Source organism: Acipenser ruthenus, chromosome 3 (genome assembly GCF_902713425.1).
Source record: "Acipenser ruthenus chromosome 3, fAciRut3.2 maternal haplotype, whole genome shotgun sequence".
Classification (NCBI taxonomy): Eukaryota; Metazoa; Chordata; class Actinopteri; order Acipenseriformes; family Acipenseridae; genus Acipenser; species Acipenser ruthenus.
The window spans coordinates 47,641,546-47,666,618 of NC_081191.1; the positions used below are offsets into that span (position 1 = coordinate 47,641,546).

At 43.6% G+C, this 25,073-nt stretch overlaps 1 protein-coding gene across 2 annotated transcripts in view; it reads left to right on the forward strand.

The window, feature by feature from the left end:
• Positions 1 to 25,073, forward strand: part of nek11 (NIMA-related kinase 11) — a 222,504-nt gene that overhangs the window by 159,130 nt on the left and 38,301 nt on the right. For both annotated transcript variants that reach the window (XM_034058454.3, XM_059013082.1), the window contains exon 15: positions 21,615 to 21,711. In XM_034058454.3, the coding sequence (XP_033914345.3) occupies positions 21,615 to 21,711 (97 nt within the window). The remainder of the gene's footprint in view (positions 1 to 21,614; positions 21,712 to 25,073) is intronic.

The following is a 25,073-nucleotide window of genomic DNA, read 5'->3' on the forward strand; positions in this document are numbered from 1 at the left end:
TCGCTGGAAGCGGCAGCGTTGTTAATGGAAAGATTGTTTTAGACAAGTATAAATAGTACCTTTGTTACGCCATAGGGGGGGGCTGCTTATCTGCCTTTTGAGTTCCTGTCGTCTCCTTAGTTCCTGTTTAGGGACTCTATTCCTTGTTTTTGAAAAGTCCGCGGCGTTCTTTTTCCCGGGGTGGTTTGCCATGGTAGAGCGATTCTGTTTACCTTCGACTGTCGTTCTTGTTGGAAGTTGATTTGTTTTTTTTTATCAGCAAGTGCTTTGTTCCAGTTTCAGGCTGTTTAGCCGGTGTTGTTCACCTTTGCTGCCCACGATCGCTAAAGCCTGGAGCCGGCTTGTAATGCACCACGTTGCTGACTGTGTTGGTTTTTCAAGTGCATGTTCATAGTTTTTGTGGATTACTGGTCATCGTCTTCCGAGAGGATCTTCAAGCAAGCGGGTACCCAGGAGTTTGGTGAGATCGTTGTTTTTTTTATTTTTGTTGCGGGACTGTTTTGTTGTTTTGTTTTGTTACTTTGTTCTCGCAATGGATATTTTGCTGGCTTGTTTTCCATCTTGTTTTGTTGAACAGTTTCAATTATTTTAGCCAATAAATGTTTAAGGTTATCCCGTGTTTCTATAGTGTATTTATTGGGGGATCTCGCGTCCTTGATGCACTGTCGCTTCGCCCTTCCCCTTGTTAATAATTTGGGTATATTTGATACAGGGAGGTAATCCCGCCGTTGGGATTAGTTTTGTGCTAAGAGCGAGACGTTACAGATTGGTGGCCCGTACGGGGAGCGTTAGACATTTTGTTTAGACTGAGTTCATGGATTTTCAAGATGGCAGAAGGTGAAGATCACGAATATATACAGGATAGTTTGAATTTTGCAAATTTTACTGCTGGTCCAGGTGTCACACGTAGACAGCCGCTAGCTGAGTTAACTTCAAAGTTGGAAGAGTTATATATCGGTGAATCCCCCACAGCTGCTCAGGGAATAGCTGATGATAGTAATGTTCCCGATTTTGGTTTTGTTTTCAGTAAGATGGAGCAAATTACTGCACGTATAGACAAACTGGAACATGAAATGTCCATGGCATCTCAGAGCAGTATCAATCGAGAGGAACTGTTAAGAACATTTATTGATAACAAATTTGAAAGTATTGAGAGTTCTGTGGCTAAAATGCTAGATCAGTTGGAGAGTTCAGTGGTCAGGTGTTTTGAGCGAAGGGAGGCGAAATGGCAGGCAGAATTTAAGGGATATGCGGAGCAGAACAAGCACTCCGAAAGTATCTTTTATTCCACGCTCTTATCAGCCTTACCAGCCTGATATGGCTGATGTGTCTAATAGCTCTTTGGAAGCTTTGTCACTGAGACCTATGGTGACTGAAAGTGTTAGAACCCATGCATATAATTATAAACCTCCTATTAAACTAAGTTTTCCAGTTTTTGGAGAGGGTGAAGGTTCCACTGATGTATTGAGTTTTATAGATGCCTGCCAGGATTTCTTGTCGGTAGTAACCATGACGGAATCAGAAATCTTAGCTACACTGTCAACAGTGTTAAAGGGTTCTGCAAAGAGTTGGTGGATTGCAGAACGCCATAAAATTCAGACATGGGCACTTTTCAAAACTGCTTTTATTGAGGCTTTTCTTCCCACAGATTATTTAACTGAGGTGGAGAAAAGGTTGCGTGATCGGGTTCAAGATCCAGCTGAAAGTGTAAGATTTTGCATACGATTACCGAGCACTTTGTCTTAAGTGGCGTCCGGGTATGACAGAGGCGGAAATAGTAGATAGAATTTTGGGCAATGCAAACCCTAAGCTAGCAAGTTTTATTAGGGGGGTCGGTGTCGTCGGTGGCAGATTTGGTGAGAGTTGGGGCCATGGTAGAAAGGGATTGGTCCTCTCAGAAAGAGTATTGGGGGAAAGTAAATGCAAAAACTGAGAGAGGGGCAAAGAAGCCGTTGAAAGGATCAGTTAGAATAGCAGCTGATATGTCTGTCATAAACAATGCAAGCACTCCTCAATTAGCACCCACTGGTAATGGCCATCTTTCATTGTTGGCTTTGAAGCTATCTGTGCAGGGGTGGGAAGGTTTAGCATTGATTGACACTGGATGTACGTACACTTTAATGAGGAATAATCTTTGGTTACAGCTTTGTCAATCAAAGGATCGTTTATCTCCAAGTACAGAGAAGTCTTTTGTGTTGGCCAATGGTCAGGCATATACTGCACTGGGCAAATTTCGTCTGACTTATAATCTTCATGGAGAGTTTTGGTCTGTAGACACCTACATAATGGATGATGCTCATTTAGCTCAGCCTTTAGTTTTAGGACTTGATTTCCTAGTCAAAACATCTACATTGCTTGACTTGGGGAAGCAGGTGTATGGAGTAAAGAAGCCTGAGGGATATTCATTTTTTCCATTTTCTCGTGAGAATGTGTGGGGGGCAGAGTGGCAGCTAATGGCACAGCTTTTTGTGGCGGTGAGGTGGTGAGGAAAGAGCTAGATCTGGGATTAAGAGAGAGACCGATATTAGAATTGAATGTTACGATTGAAGGGCAAAGGTTGTTGGAACCACTGATGCTGCAGTGGCCGTCAGTTTGTACTTCCCGTTTGGGAAAGACAGACTTAATCCACCATGTGATACTTACTACCGATGAGATTCCAGTGCGTGTCCGAGCTTATCGAGTATCGGAACACAAAAAAACCATTATAAAGCAACATCTTGATCAAATGCTACAGGATGGCATTGTAGAACCGTCTGCTTCAGCCTGGGCCGCACCTGTGGTTTTGACCGAAAAAAAGGATGGGACATTTAGGTTCTGTGTTGATTACCGAGGGGTAAATAAGAAAACTGACCTTGATGCATATCCCATGCCCAGAGTTCATGACATTTTGGAATCATTAGAGGGAGCCGCAGTTTTTAGTTCCTTAGATTTGCGTTCTGGTTACTGGCAGGTGGCTATGAATGATCAAAGCAAACCAAAAACAGCTTTTATTACTCCTTTCGGTCTGTATCAGTTTAAGGTGATGCCTTTCGGTTTGAAGAATGCTGCAGCGTCGTTCCAACGTCTGATGGAACAAGTGCTGGTAAACCTGAAGGGTAACAGTTGCTTTGTATACATAGATGATATCATTGTGTACTCTCCCACTAAAGAGCAGCATGTGAGAGATCTGGCATCTGTATTTCAAGCCCTGGATCAAGCCAATCTCACCCTCAATTTAGCCAAGTGTCATTTCTTTCAACCTTCACTTAAGTTCCTGGGTCATATAGTATCAGGAAATGGGGTGTCTGTAGATACAGATAAAGTTGGGGCAATAAAGGAGTACCCAGCACCGACCAATCTCAGGGGGCTGCAAAGGTTCCTGGGGTTGGTTGGGTGGTATCACAAGTTTATTCCGCGATTTGCTGATAAAGCTGCTCCACTGAATCGGCTGAAAAAGAAGGGGGTGAGCTGGGTGTGGTCGAAAGCTGAGCAAGATAGTTTTGAACAATTAAAGGAAGCCTTGCAGAGAGCTCCTGTGTTGTCCCACCCTGATTTAATGAAACCGTTCCGGGTGTATACTGATGCCAGTGATGTGGGATTAGGAGCTGTTCTGGCTCAGGGGTGCTCAGAAAACGAGTGGGTTGTTGCTTATGCATCTCGTGTTTTAACAAAACCTGAATCTAACTATTCCACATCCGAGAAGGAATGCTTGGCGGTTATCTGGGCCATTGAGAAATGGAAGCATTACCTGGAAGGGGTGGAATTTGAGGTTGTGACAGATCATGCTGCTTTAACTTGGGTTTTTAATTCTCCTAAAGTGACGTCCCGCCTAACTCGTTGGGCTTTGCGTCTCCAATCGTATACTTTTCGAGTTGTATATCGAAAGGGAAGTTTAAATGTAGTACCAGATGCCTTGTCTCGATCTCCTCAGATAGAAAAGGCAGGACTTGCCGTTTTTTCAGAGGAAAAAAAGCATGTTGCCGTTCTTGATATGCCCTCTGAAATGAGTGAGATCGCAGAGGCTCAGGCTCAAGATCTTAACCTTCAAGAATTGAAGAAGAAGATGGACAGTCAGCGGTCTGACCGTATAGGGTTTGTGGTTGAACAGGGGGTGTTGTATAGGAGAATGTCTCTACCCAGAGGTGAGGGTCAGCGCTACCAAGTGGTTGTTCCCGAGTCATTAATTACCATATTTTTACAATACTATCATGACAACCCATTGAGTGGGCATCTGGGTAGAATGAAGACTCTGCTTCGTGTGTTGGAGGTAGCATGGTGGCCTACAATTAGGCGAGATGTTACAAAGCATGTTAAGGAGTGTATAGCTTGTCAAATATACAAGCCATCAAATCAGAAACCTGCAGGGTTTTTACAGTCCACGACCGTGGAAGAGCCAGGTTACATGCTAGGAATTGACTTGATGGGTCCTTTCCCACGCAGTAAGAAAGGTAATACTTGCTTGGTGGTGATTGTGGATTATTACACCAAGTGGGTGGAGGTATTCCCACTGCGTGATGGAAAGACTCATCGCATCGTGCAGCTTTTAACTCGGGAGATTTTTACGCGCTGGGGGACACCAAAGTACCTGGTGTCTGACAGAGGGGCTCAATTTACCAGTGGTGTTCTGATTGAGGTTTGCAAAAAGTGGGGTGTTACACGAAAACTTACTACAAGTTATCACCCTCAGTCTAATCTTACGGAGAGAGTCAACAGAACTCTGAAGCCGATGATAGCTTCCTTTGTGGGTCAAAATCAGCAGTTGTGGGATCAATGGTTGCCCGAATTTAGATTTGCCATAAATTCAGCAAAACAGGAGACAACTGGCTTTACTCCCGCTGAGCTAATGTTAGGAAGGGTTCTTAAAGGTCCTCTTGATCGTTTAGTGTCCAAATCTCCTTCACCTGGGGAGTCCAGTTACTCTGTACTTGAGAGACAGGCTGGTATTGCCAAGCTGGTTAGAGAGCGTGTGAAGGAAGCTCAAGGGCGTCAGGCTAAAAGTTATAATGCCCGGAGAAGGTGTGTGATATTTAGCGAAGGAGACTTAGTGTGGGTGAGGAGTCACCCAATTTCTAATGCAGCTGGTTTTTTTTCCAGCTAAATTAGCCCCAAAATGGCATGGACCAGCCTCAGTAATAAAAAAACTGGGACCAGTTAATTACAGATTGAAGTGGGTGGATCGTCCTGAGAAGATCGAAACAGTAAATGTGGTAAATCTAAAGCCATATTTTGGGGGTATTACCCTAGTTACTCCGCTGGGGGGGGGGGACTATGTGGCACTGCCACTTAAATTGAATGTTTGGTTCTACATGGTACAATAAACGTACCATGTGTTGCGCCTTAATTGGGCAGCACGGAAGCCTGGCCAGGTTCCAAATACATTTCGAGGTTCTTATTCGCTGGAAGCGGCAGCGTTGTTAATGGAAAGATTGTTTTAGACAAGTATAAATAGTACCTTTGTTACGCCATAGGGGGGGGCTGCTTATCTGCCTTTTGAGATCCTGTCGTCTCCTTAGTTCCTGTTTAGGGACTCTATTCCTTGTTTTTGAAAAGTCCGCGGCGTTCTTTTTCCCGGGGTGGTTTGCCATGGTAGAGCGATTCTGTTTACCTTCGACTGTCGTTCTTGTTGGAAGTTGATTTGTTTTTTATCAGCAAGTACTTTGTTCCAGTTTCAGGCTGTTTAGCCGGTGTTGTTCACCTTTGCTGCCCACGATCGCTAAAGCCTGGATCCGGCTTGTAATGCACCACGTTGCTGACTGTGTTGGTTTTTCAAGTGCATGTTCATAGTTTTTGTGGATTACTGGTCATCGTCTTCCGAGAGGATCTTCAAGCAAGCGGGTACCCAGGAGTTTGGTGAGATCGTTGTTTTTTTTTATTTTTGTTGCGGGACTGTTTTGTTTTTTTGTTTTGTTACTTTGTTCTCGCAATGGATATTTTGCTGGCTTGTTTATGTTTTGTTTTTTTGCTCGGAGCTTCTTTTCCATCTTGTTTTGTTGAACAGTTTCAATTATTTTAGCCAGTAAATGTTTAAGGTTATCCCGTGTTTCTATAGTGTGTTTATTGGGGGATCTCGCGTCCTTGATGCACTGTCGCTTCGCCCTTCCCCTTGTTAATAATTTGGGTATATTTGATACAGGGAGGTAATCCCGCCGTTGGGATTAGTTTTGTGCTAAGAGCGAGACGTTACAACGTTTAGGGGAGAGGATATTTAAATGTCTGTGTCTGCTCACTAAGTAGGAAAAGGAATCTTGACTTAATATCGTGAGGAGAGCTTCATGCATTGCCATGAAGATAAAAACATTTAACAAGAGAAATGAATTCCCTTTTTGCCATGCACATTCTGAATTAGGCTGCGCATTATCTACTTGTTTGTCTGGTTACCTTTCCAACACACACACACACACACACACACACAATTATGTAAAATATAATTTCTACAAGTTTTACTACTTAGAATTTATATTTGTGTGTGTGTTTGTGGAACATCTAAAAGCTACATTTCATTAACACTAGAACCGCCTTTTACATGTTTTTACCTTCACCTTTTGTTGCCTTATAGCCTGGAATTAAAATGCATTAAAATAGGGTTGTTGTTTTTTTCATTTATATACACATCCTACCCCACAACTTCCAAGTGAAAAAAATATTCTAGAAGTTTGTAGAAAATTAATTAAAAATAAAAACTGAAATAGCTTGGTTGGATAAGTGTCCACCCCCCTTGTAATAGCAATCCTAAATTAGCTCAGGTGTAACCAATCGCCTTCAAAATCACACACCAAGTCAAGTGGCCTCCACCTGTGTTAAATTGTAGTGATTCACATGATTTCAGGATAAATTCAGCAGTTCCTTTAGGTTCCCTCTGCTGGGTAGTGCATTTCAAAGCAAAGACTCAACCATGAGCACCAAGGCACTTTCAAAAGAACTCTGGGACAACGTTGTTGTAAGGCACAGGTCAGAGGATGGGTATAAAAGAATATCAAAGGTCTTGAATATCCCTTGGAGCACGGTCAAGACGATTATTAACAAGTGGAAGGTGTATGGCACCACCAAACACTGGATGACCGAGCAAGGAGACTGATCAGAGAGGCTACCAAGAGGCCAATGGCAACTTTGCAAGAGCTACAGGCTTTTATGGCCAAGACTGGTCAAAGTGTGCATGTGACAACAATATCCCAAGCACTCCACAAATCTGGCCTGTATGGTAGGGTGGCAAGAAGGAAGCCATTACTAAAGAAAGCCCACCTTGAATCCTGTTTTGAAGTATGCAAAAAAACACTCAGGAGATTCTGTAGCCATGTGGCAAAAAAGTTTTGTGGTCTGACTAAAGTAAAATTGAACTTTTTGGCCTAAATGCAAAGCGTTATGTTTGGCACAAACCCAACACAGCGCATCACCCAAAGAACACTATCCCTACTGTGAAGCATGGTGGTGGCAGCATCATGTTATGGGGATGTTTTTCATCGGCACATGTTGTAAAACTGGTCCTCACTTAAATTGTTATCTAATTAAGTCAAGCCTTCCAGGAGGTGTCATTCTTCAAAGAATGTCTCTGAAATCTGTTAGACTTCAAACAAACAGATTGTTAGTTTAGAAGTCAGTAAAAGTCTTGTTTGTAAAACCTGAAATTTAAATTGTGTATTTAATAATTATACATTGCATTCACATTCCTTTTTTTCATATACACTGGCATCAGAAGCCCACTCTCATACCCAAATCTACTGCAAAAAGAAAACAGTACAAATTATTTATCAAATCTTCGATGTGAAATCGGTAGAAGACAAAAACAAACCATGAAAATTTCCGGCATTTGTATCCAAATAAAATGCACTTACTAAAATCACTGACACAGCTTTTCTGCCCTTACACGATTCCTAACATGAGAAGATAGTGTATAATAATATCAGTGTAGAATATGTGTCAACAGATAGATCCATATGGAAGGCCATCCGGGTCAAACACATTATTTAGTACACATTTCAAACATTTTGTACATGTTCTAATTTGAATACTACCTGCATGTATTAATTTGGACAAATCAGAACACATAATAGTATGTGTTCTAATTAAGCAATGGAACCCGAAGAGGGCTTTACTGTCTGGTAAGGCCTGCCTTGTGCCGTTAAATTTAACATAACAAGAAAGGCCTTACCAGATGGCAAACCCCTCTTGTGAGGGTTCTATTGCTATTAGAAAATGGCTGTATTATATACATTGACATTTAAAGTGTTTGTTTGTTTTGCTAATGAATACAGAAGTGTTTCTCAATATTCCATGAGTAATTTAGTTTGCTCAGAATTCCATGTGTGGTCTGGTAGCCTTCAGGCTTCATTCCTAGTTGAAAATGTAAATTCAGAGTTCCTCTATTTTTTCTTTTTTTTTTTTTTGTTGAGGGGTTCTGTGTTGTATCTTAAAATTATCAGTGGTGGATGATGTTACTTTGTGGGTATTTCCAGTAGCCTAAATAATAACTTAAAGTTTATTCAAAGCCTTCTGTTAGAGAAGAGAGCACAGTGCCTGTGTTGTTGTTATGATGTGCTGAAATGGCACTAGGGGCCATTGCCTGGCTAGTTTCAATCTATAGTTTGAATAATGTATGGACTGCATTTCATCGAGGGGTTCTGCAGCATCTTCAACACATCTTCCGAGACACAGGAGTCGAGTTCAATGCTACTTATAACAGGTAATGGCAGGGGAAAAAACATCAACTGCAATGATCATGACACCTAACAGGAAAAACACATCCCTTAAAGCTCTGTTTTTTTGTTTTGTTTGTTTTTTAATGTAAGTGTCTAAAACTAACTGGTTAAACAGTAAACACAAATACTTGTATGAACATACATAACAGATGGGAACATTTGAACCATTTGGGAACTGCTGTGTTTTATTAAAATAACCTTTAAACTATTTTGTAGCCTATTTGATAGGTGTTACACACAAGGTAAATTTAAATCAACGTGGGTTTTATTTCGCAAGGAGATTCAAGTCAGTCACAGTAATTTTTTTCCTCAAAGCTCTCAGATAAGTTGACACGTCATTAAAGAAAATAATGGGTTATGGCAAAGATGCAGCTCTCCTTTCTTGTAAAGGTAAACGGTTCTGTATTTTGACATTTCTGTTGTGGGGGGGAGGGGGCTAGCAGTAAATTGTGTAAGTTTCAAACTAAAATCTTATTCAGGGATGTATTTCTATTCGGTAATAAAAATACTTTGAACAGAAAGGCTCAAAACTATAGATTGTGCACATCCCTTGTTAGTAGCTGCCAGTCTGCTTTTCATTCAACAGTTTCCTTGACAATTTTTGTAGGATTTGGTATTCGGACAAATCTTTTGAGATGGATTCGGTATTTGGCCGAATCCCAAAAACTTGGATTCGATGCATCCCTATTCTGAAGTAGATTTTGGCTGCTGGTCCTGCCTGTTAAGGTGAGAAGAAAAAGCCACTGCCCTCTGAAAAGAGGAACTGATCTGATGATGTCAGGTCAGCAGGGTGGACTGTGACAAAGCCATGTCCTAAACTCATTCATTCAACATTGATCAATCAGTGATACGTCATAACCAATTAGCCATGTGATACAGACTTGAACATAAGCCTGTTGGCTAGAAAATCCACTGCGTGTGGATACCCAAAGCAACTTTATGCCATCCTTGTACTTTATATGTATTACAGTTTGCATGGTTGGGGAAATTCCAGGCTGACAGTCTATTGGATGACTAAAGCAGCAAATCTTTTTTTTATCAATTTTCATCATTCCTATATACTGGCATTGTCTTACTCTATATATGTAATCCATTCAATTGATTTATTGATTTTTAAAAAATTATCATTTTATATTGTTAATTATAATAGCTGATTAGTATCATTTATTTTTTGTTGTTGTTTTCTCCCCAATTTAATAGTGTCATATAATTTTTGTTTAGCTAAGCTCAGCTCACCGCTACCACCCCCGCGTTGACTCGGGAGCGGCGAAGACTAGCACACGCTGGCCTCTGAAGCGTGTGCTGTCAGCCGACTGCTTTTTTTCACACTGCAGACTCACCATGCAGCCACCCAGAGCTACAGCGTTGGAGGACAACGCAGCTCTGGGCAGCTTACAGGTAAGCCCGCAAGCGCCCGGCCAGACTTCAGGGGTCGCTGGTACGCGGTGAGTCGAACACCCTGGCCGACCTAACCCTCCCTCCCCCCGGACGACGCTCGGCCAATTGAGCACCGCCCCCTGGAGCTCCCGTCCACGGTCGGCTGTGGAATAGCCTGGACTCGAACCGGCGACGTCCAGGCTATAGAGCGCATCCTGCACTCTAGCGAGTGCTTTTACTGGATGCGTCACTCAGGACTATAGACCAGGGCCTAAATCATCCTCTACTACGCCTGGGGCTATAAATAAGGCCTTCCTTGCCTGCCAGGGCTTTAATAAATGTATATGATAAATCTCTTTAATTATGGCGATCTGGCTGTCTAATTTCATAATTCACCTTTCCTATAGCCTGAATCACTTCATATGGCCCCTGCCATTTAGCACATAGTTTTGATTCTGAGGAGGGAAGGAGCAGCATTACTTTGTCTCCTGGTCGAAGAGGTTTGAATTTGTGCATTTTTGTTGTAATGCTGCTGTTGCCGATGATGAGCCAATTTGAGATTGTCCTGGGCCAAACGACTGACCAAATCTAGGCAATCTCTGAGTAGGAGCACATGCTGCACTACGTTTTTGGTCAAGCCTTTTTGCTCCACCCACCCCTCTCTGAGCAGATCGAGGGATGCTGCGAGGCTGTCGACCGTACAAGAGCTCGAAGGGGGAGAACCCTGTTGAACTCTGCGGCACCTCTCTCGCTGAAAAAGGAGGTAGGGAAGAAGCGATGCCCAATGTTTTTGCTCTTGGTTCACAAATCGTCTCAGCATCTGCTTCAGGGTCAGATTGAAACATTCCACCAAACCATCTGTCTGCGGATGATAAACATGTCCTGATGGGACGTATTTTTAGTGTTTTATAAACTTGCTGTAACGTGTTAGACAAAGTTAGTTCCATGATCAGTCAGGATTTCCTTGGCGATCTCTATTCAAGCCATAATCTGCAGCTGCACTAGTGTACCTCAGTGGAACTGCTTCCGGGTATTGTGTTGCATAATCTACCACCACTAATATATGCCTATACCCAGAATAAAAGGTAGCAAAGAACCCACTATGTCCCGGCTGGTGGCATCTATAGGATGGAAGGAGGGAGGAGAGGTTAAATATTTGTCCTGTTGCTGATATGGCAACGGGGCAGGGGCAGTAACTCTACCCCAGCTCGGGGTCAACCTTGGCCTCCATGGAGGGGAGGCAAGGTTGCCCATTGGGGTCGGTGGTCTAGGAGGTCTCAGACCCGGTTCCGGTGATGGTGGAGCGGAGAGAGGAGGTGGTACTTGGATGCTTCGTTGTACTGGAGCAGTGAGTAGGCCGGCCTGGGCGGAAACCAGGGAGTCCTCAAAGTCCTCAGCGAGTTTCACTGCCTCTTCCAGGGTGTCGGGGTTGTGGCGCCGTATCCACGCCTGTGTATCGACGCTGACCACATGGCACCATGTGATCATACAGCTTCTGTGCAACAACCCTGGGGCGTGTATCTGGGGACCTCTTGTTGTCCCAGAGCTGTACACGGTGTGTTTCCCCCGTGATGTTCAGACGGCGCAGAATGGTTTGCTTTACCAGGTCATACTGGGTGGCTTCGGCGTCCATCATGGCCTGGTAGGCTGCCTGAGCCTCCCCAATCAGGCAGGATCCCAGCTGGCTTGCCCAGAACTCCTTCGGCCATGACGCAGTGGTAGCCAGCCGCTCAAAAGCAACCAGGTAAGCCTCTGGGTCATCCTCCGCCGACATCTTCATTGCCCGTGCCTTCGGGGGCGACATCAGCGGTGTTGTGGTAGGGGTCGTCGCTGCGGCAACGGCCAGCCCTATCCGTTCAATGAGCGCCGTGTAGCGCTCCTCCCTCCTCCTCTCCTCTGCATCGCGTCTGCTCTCCAGCGCCTGCAGCAGCTCCGCCAGTGCGTTGCGATCCATGATCCCGGATCTGACACCACGTGTGGCAAAGTGGCTGGTAAGGGGAACAGGTGTAGCGGTGATGCGATGCAGGAGTGACAGGCAGACAACGGTAATTTTGTGAATAAGTGTTTATTGTGCTGTTTCCAGGTCTGGCGACCGTCAAATAATAAATCCCCGGCAGTACACAACAATGTGTAAAGCGTGGGGAGCGTGAATAATACCACACAGTCCTGAACAGAAAAAACACGGTCACCAGTCCTGGGTGAATTCAAACGTGCCGGTGCTCTGTGCAGTGGTGCTCCGGATAGTGCTTTCGTGGCGACAGCTCCGGAGGTGTGCTTTAACTGTCTAGTGGTGCGAAAAAGACAGACAATTACAGACAGACAGAAATAACACACAACACGTAACACTTATTTCTCTCTTATATTTCTGAGAGCTCCTCTCTCAGTCCTTCTCTCCTCACGTTAACCCAAACGAAGGAAAAGAACAGCGTTACCCTGGCCCCTATATGTAATCCCGCATGATATCTAGGTAAACGGTTGCAGCTGCCTTATTACTTGCAGCTGCCCCTCGTTTACCTGTCAAATCAATACGGTCTTACAACAGAGTCTCGCTTCCTTCCAGGCTGACCCACTTCCCGGTCCCGGAAACGAACTGTCAGGCCAGCCCTTCCAGATACTTCTCCTCCCGTTCTTTAGCGCCCTCACAGGTCGGGAGGAAGATTTATCACCAGAACTCATTGTATTTCTGTCACACAGCCTTATACACGTTTCTATGACAGTAGACATTCAACTACCATTAACCCTTAGTGATCCATTTATTCAGCGCGTGTCAGGCGCGTCGGGTCCAATTTATGTTCACACGCATAGTTTATTTTAGACGCGCTGTTTTAAAAGTATTTTTTTTTCACAGTAAAACAGGTTTAAAAGGCACTGCATATCAACAGGGCACTCAGTACTGCATCTCCAGCCCCACCCCACCCCTCGTTCGCTGTTTTTTTCACATACCTCTTGATAGTATTACATACCGATAAATCATCTCCTGATCACTCGTTTTATCACCAAACTCCTCAGTAATGCGATCCAAGTCATTATTTTATTACTATAACATCTAAAAAAAGCTCTGCAAATGTCTGTGATATTCTTTGAGCGCTGGATGCAGAAGCAGCTATCTTGTTTGATTATGTCTGTGTTATCTATGTGATGTCGGGTCTATCTGTATTCATGAGATACGCCCCCTTTTTTTCCGGCTTCTCTCGGCTCCTATCTATCTTACTTGGCCATTGAATGGTTTTCTCGGCGTTTTCCGGAGAAAAAACGACTAGAGACCTATTTTTTACGTCTTTTTGATGATGTCGGACAGGGTCCAACATTGGACCGAAAAGGGAAAATTGCAATGTCGTACCAGGTCCGACATAGGACCGCAAAGGGTTAAGTGTTTTCGAGAAGCTCAGTTTTCCTTGATCTGCAGTTGAAGAAAAATTGATACTGCACCTTGGATATAATGCAATAAAAGTTCAGTCGTTTGCAAATAAGGGCACCCGGTAGTAGCCTATGTACTGGAGAGGGGATGTGTAAGATCTAAAATGGGTCACACTTTATTTAAGGGCTGTTTTTTTTGTTGTTGTTTATTAACTGTTAAACAGTTAATAAACATGCTAATGTACATTATTTTCTGTTAACTGTTAGTTAATAATATATAATAGGCCACCTAAAACTGCAAACAGCAGAGCCCTATGGATGATCAATACCCAGTCGATTATATGCTTGAAATCGGTTCAAATTGTTACTGTAGTAATGTTTAGCAAATTAAATCAGGTTTATTAATCCTAACCCTGACCTTAACCCTAACCCTTAGCTAAACATTAGCAATGTTTGTTAACAATAAAAAATACCCTTAAAATAAAGCGTGACCCTAAAATGTAGTTATTTTTATCATTTCTGTTTTTACATGCATGATAAACATACATCTAAAGGAGGTCATCGCTGAAAAAAGCCAGTACTTAATCATGATTTACATTTGAATTTACGAACACACTGGATATCAGTAAGGTTATAAAGGGGCATTTTTATATAGCAGTACATAGTTTTTTCAGATTTAAATTGTGTTTGCTACCTGCATTTGTGAGAATTCCCTGACCTTGTTATAGCTGTAATTAATTAGGTATACAATTTATTTAAATATAAATTAGTCTCTAGTCGCCCTCTCGGGAACATCAAAATGTAGGAAATGGGACATACCATATTTAAGTTCTGGATCATGTAGAACTCTGATTCCCTTGACAATAACCAACATTCACACAAAAGTGTCAGAAATACTTCATAGTTCATAGTCAAACGATTGCAACAACCATAACATCATTAGCATACATGGTTAATATACTAATATTAATTATGGCTGATCACACAAAGTGTCTACTTTGCATTAGTATTTTCAATACCCGTTTCTCGTTGTAATTCATATCAATATGCATGAGAATTAAACTTCCCATTCAGAACGGAATCCAACATTCCAGTACCTAATTCAGCAAAAGTTTTACTGTGTTAATTTAGTTTAGACATGATGTACCAAACTAATATGTTATCAAAGTGGCTGTGTGGTCCAGTGGTTAAAGAAATGGGCTTGTAACCAGAAGGTCCCCGGTTCAAATCCCACCTCAACCACTGACTCACTGTGTGACCCTGAGCAAGTCACTTAACCTCCTTGTGCTCCGTCTTTCGGGTGAGACGTAATTGTAAGTGACTCTGCAGCTGATGCATAGTTCACACACCCTAGTCTCTGTAAGATGCCTTGGATAAAGGCGTCTGTTAAATAAACAAATAATAATAATAATTCTGGTAGCCTACCAGTCCTATTTGCTGAGGTCCCTCTCTGACAGTCACAGGCCCTCACCACAACAGCTGGATGAGCTGCACCTGGTTAATAATAACCTGCTCCGTCTGTCAAAACTGAATGGGCAGGCTGTAGGTAGAAACCTGGCTGCGCTGGTAGCCGCACGCAGGCAGCTTTGTCTTTCCCGGGGACAAAGTACCACTGTTGGATGCCACTATTACAACAGGGCATAGATGCTGCAGTGCTCTCACCTCAAGTGGGAATCTACAAAAGAGCACCCCCAGTATGCAAACCAGCGGCAAACTGGCGCCCTAGGCCCCAGCACCTGCTGCCAGAGGTGGTGTTCAGAACCGGCCTGCGGCTGCTCGCTGCAGAGGCTACAATAGGTTCAGCAACCCGCTGCATAGGTAGAAGCCTCAGGCCAAGGCCACAGGTCCAGGTTTTCAGGGAGCCATCTGGAGTACTGGCGTCAGTGCACCACAGACATCTGGGTGTTTACTACCGTTCAGACCGGCTACTTGCTGCAGTTCAAGCACGGTCCCCCTCCCTTTCGTGGCATGACTGTAACTTCAGTCATGGACCCACAGGACACCGCAGTGGTGTCTCGGGAGGTAGTAGCGCTGCTGCAAAAATAGTCTATTTGCATGATAGACCCCCTGCAGTTGGAGGAAGGGTTCTACTCCAGGCACTTAGTGCCCAAGCAGGATGGTGGCCTCTGACCAATTCTCGAACTCGCTGCAGGTCAACCTGTATCTGAACCGAAAGACGTTCAAAATGTTGACAATGCACAGCTGTTGCAGTCAATCAGGCCAGACGACTGGTTCACCACGGTGGACCTGAAAGCCACCTATTTCCACATCCCCATAAAACCAGCGCAAAGGAAGTACCTGCGGTTCCCCTTTCAGGGAACAGCGTACGAGTTCTGGGCCTTGCCATTTGGCCTCCCTCTAGCTCCACATGCCTTTTCCCAGTGCTTGGAAGCTATCCTGGCCTAACTGAGACTCCAAGGCATCAGAGTATTCCATTATTTGTGCCCAGTCTCCAGTACAGGCACAGGCCTACATGAAACTTGTCACCGGCCACCTTCAACTGTTGGGCCTTACAGTGGATCATGTGAAGAGCCAGCTCACACCTTCTCAGACAGCGTCCTATCTAGGAGTGTGCATGGACTCCAGGTCCATGCTGTCCACTCTGTCAGATGGAAGAGTGCAGAGAATAGACGCCTGTTTTAGAGCTATTTTAGCTCAACAGAGCACTCACGGTAGTGAAGTTCCAGAAACTTCTGGGCTTGATGGCAGCAGCTTCTCAGACCCTACTTCGGGTCTCCTGTACATGTGCCCTCTGCTGGCCTGGTTAAACAGGGTTTTTCAGCCTGCGTTGAACTGCAACTGCCTATTGACAGTGTCTCGCCACTGACTAAAGGCATTCACTTGGTGGAAACAGCCTGCCCATCTACGCCTCGGTCACCAGAAGGGAGGTTCTTACCACGTACAGTCCAGCCTGGGCTGGGATGCTATGTGGAATGGCAGGGGAGCGCAGGGGGTGTGGCATCTCCTTTGGCAAGGTCTCCACATAAATGTTTTGGAGCTGCAGGCAGTTTGCTTATCCTTGCAGCATTTTTTGTGGAAGGTTCGAGGGTGCTTGTCTGTACAGACAACACAACAGTGGTGGCTTACATCAACCACCAGGGCGACCTCAGGTCGCCCAGTGTCCATCGTGTGGGCTGCATGCTTTTGCTCTGGGCACACGAAAACCTCCTTTCACTGCGGGCATGTCCCAGCGCCTCAGAGTGGAGGCTCACCCTGTGTTGGTGAGCCTCATTGGGAAAGGTTCAGGAGAACAGAGATAGATCTCTTTGCCTCCCAGGAATGACAAAGTCCCATGGTCAAGCTCTGTCTAAGCAGAGGCTGTCCAAATGGATAGCAGACACAGTCAGGACTGCCTATGAGCTGGCCAACTTGCCTCCTCCAGAAAGCTCACTGCCCATTCCACCTGGGGCCTTGCAACTTCGTGGGCTTTATTCCAGGGTGCATCTGTCAAGGACACTTGCAATGCAGCAGTGTGGGCTACTCCCCATACCTACTAGGTTCTACAGACTTAGGTCGTGGCTCCTCAAAACCCTGGTTTTGGAACTAGAGTGTAAGCGGCTTCTCAGTTGACCCCTACAACACGGGCATCCAGGTGAGTTTCTCCCTCAATTTTTTAGCCCTAGCTACTTGTTACTGGGGTTCAGAATGTTAACTCACAAGGCAGTCTCAGCTTAGCCTTGTAGTATTCCGGTCGTGCAGCAATCTTGCCCTTGCGATGGCTTGGGTATACTGACCCATTCGGTAATGGTTACGTTTCATATTTTAGCATAAAAACCCTACATTATAAAAGTGTGTTTTTAATTTTGTTTTAAAAGCAGTGACATTTGGTGCTTCCCTTACAGAGCTAGGCAGATCATTCCAGAGTTTTGGGGCCCTATAACACAAAGCTCTGCCACCTGTTTTTTTTTTTTAATTTGTGGGACAGTAAGCAACCTGGGATTCTGTGATCTGAGTGGGTGTCTAGGAATATATGGTATTAAAAGATCATTTAAATATGATGGTGCAAGGCCATTTAATGCATTATAAGTTAAAAGCAATGCCTTAAAATCTATCCAGAATTAGACCGGAAGCCAATTCAGAGATGCTAGCACAGGAGTAATCTGATCTTGTCTCTTAGTCCCGGTTAAAATTCTAGCTGTAGCATTTTGTATAAGTTGCAGTCAAGATATAACGTGGCTATGAGTACCAGAGAATAGGGCATTACAATAATCAGTTCTAGAAGATACAAAAGCATGCATCAATCTCTCAGTATCTGAGTTGGAAAGAATACTTCTCAATTTTGCAATATTTCTTAGATGATAAAAATACATTTTAGTTCCGGTGTGTGTCTCAAGAAAGAAAGATTTTGGTCAAAGATCACACCCAAATTTCTCATTTCGTCTGCAAGTTCATAAGAAAAGCCACCAAGGAGTAAATCAGACATATTGCTTTGTTTCTTCCGAGATCCCAGAATCATCATTTCTGTTTTATCTGAACTTAACATTAAAAAGGCTGAGGATACAAATGTATTGTGACATTTGTCAAAGAGTTTTATTGTGCCTGTCTAGTGCAGTATTGAGGGGTTCCCATATACAAAATCAAGTACACTGTTTGGTTAAAAAACAAAAGAAAAGTCTAGTTAGATTATATTCAGAAAACCTAATAAACAATGAGGGCCTTAACTTATGAAATATACCTGTTGCAAATAAACTCATGCGACACAGGATTTTACTCATTACTATTCTTACACCACACAGGATTCTCATACTCTCTCTTACACATTCTCCCAAACACTCATTATTCTGCCTTTTATACCACGTGGCCAGGGATTGATTGACAATTAATCATTCATCCATCACCACCTGGCCACATTCCACACTTCTCTCATTCATTCACTCTCAGTCAAACAGTTAAACAATCAACCAAACAATCAACAATGTCATCACCATACAGGTGACCATACAGGCACGGGTGAAAGTGTCGGACCGCCTGCACCACAGCCAGGAGCTCTCTCCTTGTCACACAGTAGTTGCGCTCTGGTAGACTGAGGGCTTTGCTGTAGCACTACCACACACTCTCCTTCAGGTCCCTCCTGTGACAGCACTGCGCCGACCCCCACTTTGCTCGCATCAGTGTCCACGATGAAGGGTTGCTCCGGGTCAGGGTAGGCAAGGACAGGAGCTAAAACCAGGGCCTCGTAGAGCTGAACAAAGGCAGACTCACAGGCTGGAGTCCAGTCGAACTGACTGCCCTTGTCGGTGAGGTGGTGGAGGGGACTGGCAATGCTGGCAAAATCTTGGACAAAGCAACGGTAGTAGGAGGCGATACCAAGGAAACTGCGAAGCTCCGAAACGTTGGTCGCCACTTTGTTTGGGTCCGTAGCCACGCAGTTTGGTCCCACTACGTGCCCCAGGAACTTGGCTTCATGCCACAGTAGGTCACATTTTTTAGGGGTCAGGGCGTCGTCAATGCGTGGCAACGCGTATGAGTCCTTGCGGGTCACGTCATTCAGCTCCTGGTAATCAATGCAGAACCGTCACAAACCGTCCTTCTTTTTAACCAGGACAGCCGGAGCAGACCATGGACTGTCTGAGGGTTCGATGACCGCCGCAGCGGCCATCTCCTTGATCTTCTGTTCAGCAGCCCCCCTCTTTGCCAGGGCCATTCGGTGTGGTCATAGGAAAATCGGGGTCGCTGAACCAGTGTCAATGTGGTGCTGCACCAAGTCTGTACGGCTACAGTCCTCGTCCCTCGCAGCAAAAGTGTCCTTGTACTCCATCAGCAATGCCCCCAGCATCTCCCACTCCTCTCTGGTCAGACCCTCGCTGCTTCTCTGGAGAAGCTCCTGTACGGCTTGACGGGTTTCCTCTGAAGGCTGGACCTTGGGAACTCCCGCCCCGGGTGGGGTGCTGTCATCTTTTTCTGGGCCAGTTTGGCCACCGTCCTCCTGGTTTGGCCGTCGGACCTCCTCTGCTGGCTGCTCTCTGAGTTGGCGGTGCGGTGGCTGTGCTTTGGTGATGCGGCGGCCGCATCGGTTGTCTCTCTCTCTCTCGTTGTCAGTCTCGAGCTTGACCCGTAACTTGCCAATCCACAACTCCGGACGCCGTAGGTCAAGGGCCGCCCTCACATGGCTGAGGAAGTCCAGGCCCAGTATGCAAGAGTCTCTGACTTCGGCCAGCCTCAACTTGTATTGGAACCGCCGGCCAGCTACGGTGATTGTGAGCTGTCTGCGGCTCAGCATGGTTGTGTGCTGGGCCGTCACCATCTGCAGGCAGACCTTAGTGGGTGTCCAGCATAGCATGTCGAGTTCTGTGTCAGGTGGCAAGGTTCCGGATTGTAAGATGGAAATGGTGGACCCCGTATCAACTACAGCCCGGCAAGCCACCCCATCCAAGGTGCACGAAAGGCATAGGCTTCTGCAGCGGCAACGGCTTCATCAGGAAGGGGAAGAGTAGGTGAACAGGCTGTGCTGCCATCAAATCTTGCTGCCCGGACAGTCTTCCTTATCGGCCTCCGGGCTTCGGCCTGCCCACTCTGCGTGGCTTCGGGAGTAAGGCGACTGACTTCAGAGCTTACCCCGCCAAATGAAGCATGCGGGGATGTCTCTGCTGGCCTCCCACCCTCAGCCTCGGCGGGTCTCTGGTCTTTCATCAGCTGCTGTATCTCCTGTCGCATCACCGCGACCGACCACGGAAAGTTGGGGATCTGTCCTTCCAGTTTACAGTAACACTAATAAGTGCTAGAACTAGGCAGTGACAGAGACACACACACAGAAACGAGAGCGGAAGGCCACCCCTGAACGGAGACAGCCAGCTGGGGGTGGCCTCGGCAACATTGGGAAAAACACGGTAGGGGGGACACGGGGACAACTGACAACAAATGCATCAAAGGCAACCAAATAAACACATTCTATAACTCATAATTAATAAACAACAACAAGGACAGTGCGGTTTGCTTGACCGCACGGCATTCTGGGACACCGCTGCAACAATTCTCTGTCAGTCCTGCAGACGGCAGCAGCTTGCACTCTACTATATATATATATATATATAGATATATATAATTTACCTTTAACAAATATGTATTGTATTGTAAGCTTTTGTTAGAGGCTACAATACCACAGTTGTCAGGACTACTTGAATATGTAGTAAACCAAGTAATTGACTGTTTTTATTTTTTTTATTCTAGAGATAACATATATAAGTGTACTTTCTACCAGTACTCTAATGGGGATATGACACTAAATACCCTGCTGTATGTCACAGCAATATACACAGCACCAGTGACAAAACTGAGGTAAAGAATCACTAATACATACAGTGGGTCAGTAATGAGACACACAACTTGGGGCTGCTTTAAATCAAGGCAAGTCATTGATATCTTGAATATTCTTTGGGACACCTTTCCAGCTTGTAGTCTGATTTGCTGTGTCATTTAAGGTTCAAGAATTACAAAAAACAAAGTTTGCAAAATCACATCTTGCAACTTATTTAAAACCTGAACTTTTTTATTTATTTATTAAACCATTTATTTAGAATAAACTATCCTTCCTATCTATCTATCTATCTATCTATCTATCTATCTATCTATTGTTTTAATTCATTTTTTATTCTTTCTACCACCTTTCTGTAAAGATGCAGTGTAAGTAGCTATAAGTTACATGTATATTTTCTAATTAATTGATTGAATATTGGATTAATTGGTATCTATTATATATACTCTAAAGCTGTTCTCCAATTAGCAATTGTAATATACTGTAGGTACTCCTGACGTGTTTTTCTTTCTTTGTTTGAATCAAAATGTTTTGTCGCGAAATTTAAAAAAGAAAATTCCTAAGTTTGTGTTTGAGGTGCTTTGACTTTATTTTAGAAGTGGGTCCTCAGTTCCTGTTGCCAGTCATAGACAGACATACAGTATGTAACATAAGCAACTGCATAAGCAAAAAGAGAGAGCATAATACTGAATGTCAAGTTTCATCCACCTACGGATGAAAGACAATCCTCTCAAATATTGTTTTGTGACTACTTCCACACAAGATCTGAGCAGCAGCTCCTTTTCAATGGAAATTGTTTTAAATTCAGACTTGTCTAACTCCTCTTTGACTGCATCACCTTGTTTATGAAGGTGAATGTTCTGGTGTTTGCGCTTGAGTATGTTGTCATGGATTTTTAGGTAATGTGCTGATGACAGTAAGGTGACCAACATAATGTGTCTGTGCATTGATTTCAGGTTTTGGGACAGTTACCAGCGTGGCTCCAGCAGTGCCCCTGAGACCGGGAGCGATCAACAGCACCATGGCTGAGACCAAGATGAAACGCATGAAGGAGTGAGTAGAATTCTTTGTTTAAAAATCTTGTATATCTACTTTTAAAACCTTGCATCAGGATAATTCACCAGCTTTTTTTCTATTTCATCTCTGGAGCCCTGGTTTCGTCCAGCTCAACGGAATGGGTTAGATAATATACCATGTACCTTATGTACAATACACATGACTAGAAAGCCTTGTGGTCCAGTGGTTAAAGTCCAGGGCTTGTATCAGAAGGTCGCCGGTTCAAATCCCACGCTGCCACTAACTGACTCACTGTGTGACCTTGAGCAAGTCATTTAACTTCCTTGTGCTTCATCCTGCGGATGAGATGTTAAATCAATGTCCTATTGCAAGTGACTCTGCATATAATGCACAGTTCACAGCCTACCTCTGTAAAGCACTTTGTGATGGTGGTCCACTATGAAAGACGCTATATAAAAAGATATTTTACTATTATTGTATAATATGCACCTCTTGTCTAATGCACACTTCTTGTGACCCTTATGAAAAGCACCACTGTATACTATATAGAATACTATTACCCAAGTATACTGTGCAGCTTCTATGTAACGCACAACTCATATATAACATGCAGAAATCTCAATATTTTCATGAGTGTGTTGTATTCTAAAAATCAGTTATCCACTTTACTGCACAATGAGGCCCAATATCTATTTGAGAGCCCAAGAACTGAGCAATTAGTAGATTTTAATTAGTTCAATGTATGACAGATGGGGTCAGTTGACAGTAGATTAATTGTTTAACTCTTGGGCAACAAAATTTAAGGAATAAATTTATTTTATAATGAGTGCAAGATCTCTGTAATTATCTGAAGCCATAGGAATTGAGGAGCAGTAGGCTTTTGATCCATCCTTCTGTCTGTCAGTCTGTCAGTGTAGAAAGTCATCAAGCTCGACCCAGCTGAACATCGGTACCTTGGTTAAAATCCACTTCCTTTCTAAATCCATGGATTCTATCTTGGTATATTATTCTCTTAAGAACTCTATTATCCATTCTGTTTCATTACTGATTCATCTTTTTGAACTGATGTTACGGGGGTGGGGGGGCGGGGTTTGTTTGTTTTTTGGCGAAATTCAGTACCTGTCATAAAAATCCAATAACAGGGAAATGAGATTTGGTATGAAACATCACAGCACATAAATATATACATAGAATATGTTTCACTCACATAAACTAGAAAACAGTATACCAGTACTACAGTATAGCTAATAAGAGTACTATTTTTTAGTAGATTTTCATTTTGGTAATTAAAGTATGCTAGTGTAAGTCCTTGAAGTTGATCTAAAAATAACAAACACTGTCACTTAGGGGGGGAATGACGACACACCAGTGGGAATAATAGACTTAAATGTGATGATATTAAGATCTGCCATTTAATTAGATCATTATAATACAGTGTCACTGCATAGTGTATGAAACGCAGGAAGTTGTAATGACATGGTGAGCTTAAAATACCACAAGCTTAAAATAGTGTTGTTGAATCAGATCTTTAATTTAATTCTTTGGCTTGGTGAAACAGTATTGTCAGTAACCATCACCAGTAGAAGCATAACAGGATTTGAAACTTTAAAAAGTTTGTTTTGAAAAATGTATAGTATTAAATAAGGGTTCATTTTTTGTAATTTATTTTTCAACATATTTGATTGTTTTCAGTTATATTCTAGTTTAGCAGTTACGACGTCAACTTTGTTAATAAAATAAATTCGGTTCATCTGCAGTCAGGGCCAGATTAACCTATACGCAAATTACTCTATAGTGTAAGGCCCCCAGGAGAATTGGGGCCTCGTGTGGTCACCGTTTGTTCAGGACATTTTACAAAAACTGCGTGCGGGCAGACGGGCCCACACACACAGGAAGAGAGGCACACAGAAGCTTGCTTTTTGTTAATTTTGTTCTTTTATTACGGCTAGGCATTTCTTTCTCGATTTCCAGTATACCTTGTCTCTGAGTCTCTCATGCAAGTAGCTTCCTGCTAATGTACAAACAATACAAAATGCTCCACACCCTTCACCTCCTGGGAGAGATTTGTCCCTAGTCTTATGTCAGAGGCACCAGTCTGCAGGATAAAATGTATGAAATCAGGTTCAATTTATGTATATATTTATTTCAGTTTTAGGACCAATTTAAAAAACCTGTCCTCTCTCAAATGTGCACAGAAATGTTCCTTTTTCTTTTGGGGTTTGGAATTTTAGAAAAAAAAGGCGGGGGGCTGAAGGAAATTCAAATGTGGATGTGTGCAGCCGACAAGAACGATTGTCCATCGTGTTTGTTTCTCTCGCTACAAAAAAAAATCTAAAAGAAGTAAAGGACAGAAAAGTGATTCCCTTTTTTTGCTAAACTACATTGTTTTGGGGCTCCCGAGTGGCGCATCCAGTAAAGGCGCTCCACGTGGAGTGCAGGATGCGCCCTATGTCATTGTTGACCGTGACCGGGAGTTCCCAGGGGGCGGCGCACAATTGGTCGAGTGCTGCCCGGGTAGGGAGGGCTTAGGTTGGCAGGGCAATCCACGGTTCACCACGCATCAGCGACCCCTGTGGCTGATAGGGCGCCTGTGGGTCTACAGTGGAGCCATTCAGATCTTTGTTGTCCTCCAGCACTATAGGTCTGATGGCTTCGCTGTGGATCCGCAGTGAGAAAAAAGACGGCTTGGCAGGGACACGTTTCGGAGGACGCGTGTGTCAGCTGCTGTTTCCCAAGTTGCCGGGGGGTTGCCGGGATTAATAACACAATTGGCAATTCTAAATTGGGGAGAGAAATGGGATAAAAATCATTGGCAAAGACCTAAATTAACTACATTGTTTTGTTTTATTAAATGGAATGCAACTACTGGTCTGTAGAAGGAATCTACAAACAGGTTTGGGGAAAATAAAAATAAAATGTTTTGCTATATAGATAATTCAGTCTCTATTGTATATATTAGCTGCTGGACTTTCTGGTGAAACTAACAAAACCACTGACCCATTAACCTCAGTCGATGTTATATTATGCACTTGCTAATGCTTTTGTACTTCACTGCCTCGGACTGAAGCTTTTTTAATGTCTGTGATCCATATTGCATAATTTTGTGTTCTATGTTCCCATGGATATTTGTTAATTAAAATGATCATTAACAACAGTGAGATTTAATTATCGCTCGCATGTGATTTCTATTGTATGATACAAGGCAATATAGGCATACACAGTTTAACAAGCCTCATGCCCACATAAAGTGCTCAGATAAGTTATCTAATTCATTTCGAAGACTCTTTCTCATTATTGATTGGTACTGAAAAAATGCAAAACATAAAAGTGCCTAATTTTGGTTTGAAACTGGAAAATGAATGGTTACCATGCACAGGCATGATGGGAAATACTGTAGA